This window comes from Nematolebias whitei, chromosome 17 (genome assembly GCF_014905685.2).
Source record: "Nematolebias whitei isolate Nwh7 chromosome 17, NemWhi1, whole genome shotgun sequence".
In the NCBI taxonomy this organism is placed as follows: Eukaryota; Metazoa; Chordata; class Actinopteri; order Cyprinodontiformes; family Rivulidae; genus Nematolebias; species Nematolebias whitei.
The window spans coordinates 2713653-2718655 of NC_056514.1; the positions used below are offsets into that span (position 1 = coordinate 2713653).

The 5003-nt window shown below is 39.0% G+C and overlaps 1 protein-coding gene across 1 annotated transcript in view; it reads left to right on the top strand.

Moving 5' to 3' along the window:
• fasn (fatty acid synthase) overlaps positions 1–5003 on the top strand; it is an 82819-nt gene that overhangs the window by 4852 nt on the left and 72964 nt on the right. Inside the window, exons 2-3 of the mRNA XM_037691551.1 lie at positions 2544–2671; positions 4459–4611. Coding sequence (XP_037547479.1) covers positions 2545–2671; positions 4459–4611 — 280 coding nt within the window. The 5' untranslated portion in view covers position 2544. The remainder of the gene's footprint in view (positions 1–2543; positions 2672–4458; positions 4612–5003) is intronic.

Genomic DNA, 5003 nt, shown 5'->3' on the forward strand with positions numbered 1-5003 from the left:
CCTACAAAGCTCTCAACAACCTAGCTCCATCTTATATTACAGATCTTGTTGTTCCATATTTTCCTAACAGAGCACTTTGCTCTCAGGCTGCAGGTTTACATGTTTGTTCTTAGAATTTACAAAAGCAGAATAGGAGGCAGATCTTTCAGTTGTCAGGCTCCTCTCTTGTGGAACCAACTTCCAGTTTCTATCCGACACATTGTCCAGTTTTAAGACTGGGCTTAAGACTTTTTCCTTTTTGATAAATCCTATAGTTAGGGTCGGCTTGTTATGGTAAATGGACTGTACTTGTATAGCGCCTTTCTATCTTCTCGAGATACTCAAAGCTCTTTACAACAGTCTGTGCCTCATTTACCCGTTCACACAGCTCTATACTAGATCTACAAAGATAATTGAACAAATCATTCTAAAGAGTCTAATCAGTGCTTCGTTACATTCAGACACTGATGGGACACACATCAGAGGCTACGAGGGGTTCAGTGTCTTGCCCAGGGACACTTCGACATGTGACTGCTGGTGGATTTGAACCCCCAACTCTTGCATTGGCGGGCGACTGCTCTAACAACTCAGCTGCAGCCGCCCCAAGCCTCTTGCTATGCTGCCATAGACTTGCAACAGATAACATCTGTTGTGACTTGGCACCATACACATTGAATTGAACATGGATGTGTGTTGGAGCTGTTCATGAGGCCTGTGTCTTGCTGACAGCTGGGATGGATTCAAATCCATTCATCCACACCTGGAAACCACGCAGCATAATTTACCCATGAGTTCTGTAGAGAATGAAGAACTAGATTAATTTTAAACTACACTCACATTTTTCTTTTTCTGCTAGAAGAAGTGGAATATAGAGTTGCCTTGAGTTTAGCATTCATCATGACTGCCCACTTGTTGAAGTGTCTTTACTGAGTTGGCAGCAAGTTGCGGCCTGCAGCATGATCAGACAGCAGCGTGTTTACTAGAGCACAACACTGGTTTACACTGTGTGCCATATGTGCAGCAGGGATCTCCTTATGCTCAGTCATGTGTTAGTGTATGACCTATTTCAGGTACAGTCGGACACCGTAGTGACCCAGATGCCTTCAAGATCAGAACCACATGTCTCTGTACTTTTAACTGCCTGTTTGCAGGTTCACAGCTTGTACTGGATTTATACTACAGTACATTCCTCCTGTCACTGCAATATAATGTAGTTGCTGAACTGGATTTACAAAACTAATAAAGAGATGAGGAATTGATTATTGAATTGAAAACAGTCTACGGGATTATTCAAGCAATATATTCCTAATTCCAAAAGTTCTTAACTCGTTTAAGATTTGTACCTTGAGAAGTTTCAAAATATTACCTCTATACAAGCGAATGGAAAAAACGAGACTTCTTTATAGCACTAACTAAAAAACGTCTGGTTGGCATATTTGTCATAAATTGACGAGCAGTACATTTTTCAAACGGCCTGTTATTTACTGTAAATTAATTTGTGTTGCTGTGACTGACAAATAAAAAAGACAAACTCTAAAATAAGAGATTTTCTGCTGCAAACAACTCAAACGTTCATAGAGGTGTATGCAAATTCTATTTTATAAATCTTTACAAAGCCATCAAATCCACATTACACAGTTAGTCCAACAGAAATATATTAACAGAAAGTACCCTAGGCAAAGTGCCACTGGAAGTGCTACAGCTAGCTGCTGATGCTTCCATTGTTCACATTTGAAAATAATATATTATTTAGATTTAATTAAACCCACCTGAATCTAATGAATCTCTATGATTTTATTTTAGACTGAAGGCAGCATCAATACACTTTGGTCTTGCTTAAAAAAACAAAAAACTTTATTTCAAGATCCTATTCATGCAGTGTTACAAATCATATAGGTCACAATTTAAGACAATTAATTTTAAATGTCATCAAATCCCTCTAAGCCATTACGAGCTATATACATCTAAAACTATACATACATCTTTGGTCTTGCTCTGACTAGCCATTAGCTCATTAATCTGATCAGAATTGAACTCTTAACTCATCAAACCAAGGTCATTCAAAAAATTATCTACAACAGGTAAGTTATTCTTTATTTATAACCTTTCCACAGAAACCCACTTCACTGATCCTTGTAATAAGAAACGTATAAAACATACATTTTGGGGTTTTGTATGCTTCTGATTTTTGACACATTATTTGTCCTGCTTAAAGTAAGATTTGCAGTATTTACATAAAAATGAGCATGCAGTGGACTGAATATGTTCCTGACGTCGAAAAGAACTGAAAGCTCTGATTGTTGGATACAGTAATTAGTCTGACTTCACTGAAACCAACAGAAGGATGTTCACATAATTTACTGAAGTATGGAAACAGAGTTCTGTTTGCACAAATGGCCCCCGCTGGGCTTTTCAGAAACCTCCTGTGTGCTCCAAATAAGCCCCGCCCCCAGCACAGAAACCCCACTGTGAGAACCGTGCATTCATTAAACCGTCTGCACTGATTCTGTCAGTCTGTTTTATGTTACAAACGTGCACCCCTTTTTGTGTTTGTGGTCGTTCAGGATGGAAGACGTAGTGATCGCTGGGATTTCGGGCCGTTTGCCAGAATCCGACAACCTGGAGGAGTTTTGGGAAAACCTCATCAATGGTGTGGACATGGTGACAGAGGATGACCGCCGGTGGACACCAGGTTACACGCACACTAATATTCTGTGCTTTAGAGAACAAAGATGGTGGCTGAGTTTTTCTTTTACACATTCACACTCTTCTTCATACTGATTTATTCTATTCAGTTTTTAAATTATTTTCATTTTGCACAAACACACTGCACAGAAATCATTAAAGCTGAGTCATAAAGGCAAAGTGTCTCAGCCTCTCAAATACAAACTTGGGATATTTCTTTATTTCTTTTCATAAAAGCTTTGAATTTGAGTGGTTGACCTCTTATTGTACTTTTAGAGGCTGTGAATTATTTAACCTGGAATCTGATGGTAAAATATTCAGTGTGGGTAGGAGTTTAAATCAGTTTTCAGTTTGATTATAGGTCATTAACCTACACAAAATATATTGAATAATGAGGAAGACGTTTTAAAATATTCTAGAGCAGGGGTCACCAACGTTTTCGAGGCCGAGAGCTACTTGAGTGGGACCAAGAGACACGACGGGCTTCTTGTTTGATACAAATTTGCACGGCTCACCTTTAATTATAGCATTAATAATATATTTACATACATGACGTGAATACATGCCTGATCACATCTGATCAGATCTGTATTATTAAAACCTCCCCACAGTGATTATCAGTAAGGATTTAACTTGGTAAATATGATCAATTATTATTGATAATTAGTGATTAGAACTCTCAGTCGAGAACTTGAGTCCTCAGTTTGAATCCTTTTTGGTTCTTCTGTGCATCTGTACGTTGTTCCTAGCTGTGACTGGGAGTGTGGATGGTTGTTTGTCTCTTTGTCTCTGGGACAGACTGGAGACCTGTCCTGGCTGTCCCCTTCACCCAAAAGCAGCAGAGACTGGCTCCAGTCCCAAACAAGAGGACATAACGGACGACTTATTAACTGATATAAACATAAAACACTTTTTATTTTATGTTAATCTCAATCTGTAACATTTGAAATTCAGTGTATTTTATAAATATTTTATTAACTGTTTTGTAGGAATGAACACATTTGTAACATTCAAATATGTCTTTTAGTATTGACAAGTTCTGTAACATTTTTAATAACCTATTAATGATAAAATCTTCCAATCAAGTCCTGTTTGCACCAAGTGCTGTGGGACATATGGCTGCAGCAGATCATCCCGATAGGAGGGAGCAGAACTGTTCAGAGATTTAAAAACATACAGAAGAATTTTAAAATGAATTTGAAAGTGAACTGGGAGCCAGTGAAGGGAGGCCAGAACTGGAGTAATGTGCTGTCTGTACCAGTTAAACATCATGCTGCAGCATTTTGAACCAGTTGTAAATGTGCAATGGAGGTCTGACTGATTCCAAAAAGAAGAGCATTGCAGTAATCAAGCCTGGATGTCATGAAAGCATGTATTACTGTCTCAAGATTACTTTTGTAATTAATCTTTAATTTGCTGCTTTACAAACTGGAATTTTAACAGGATTTATAATTCTAATAAAAACCACAAATGACAGAAATCCCACTAGTTAGATGGACCATGACCATGGAGACGGGCCTGAAAACACTAATGGCAGTTGTGTTGCATAAATTACAAATCCCATAAAATTCCTTTTAAATTCCTGGTTTCATGCAACAAAACAGAACGCCAAGAGACATGAATACTTTCCAACCCACTCTATAGTCAATATTATTATAAGATAACTTGTGCAAACCTAGATGTGATCTGCATTCTTTCCTCCCTTCAGATGCAACGAGCACTTAACCAAGCTGCCGTCCTTATGAGAAAAAAATAACTAAAATGGTGCTTCTCCATGTTTTTGCTTCTCCACAGGCCTGTATGGTCTTCCAAAGCGGAACGGTAAACTGAAGGACATCAGCCACTTTGATGCGTCCTTCTTTGGAGTCCACCCCAAACAGGCCAATACGATGGACCCACAGCTTCGCCTCATGCTGGAGATCACCTACGAGGCCATCCTTGATGGAGGTGAGGGAACAAGGAGACATGAGGCAGGGGTCTTTCCGTTTGTCCAAGACGACCTATTTACGTCTCGGACAACCAGATCTCACCTCGAGGTCGTCCGGTCGACAACCAAGTGAAATAGACATGGATTAAAGTTTAAACTCCACAACGGATTTCCATCATTTTTAAAAATGAAAGAGGAAAAAAATATATATTTGTTGTGGTCGTTTAAAGCCATCCAATCTAAAAATGATACAGAGATTAAACTGATGCTGCTTTCAACCAATAAGGAGAACCAGACTCACGGTTTGACCCAGAGCAGAGCAGGGTGGCTCACACTCTACACAATATACTGTGTACTTGTACTATGGTCCTGCGCACAGTATACTGTGTACTTGTACTACGGTCCTGCGCAC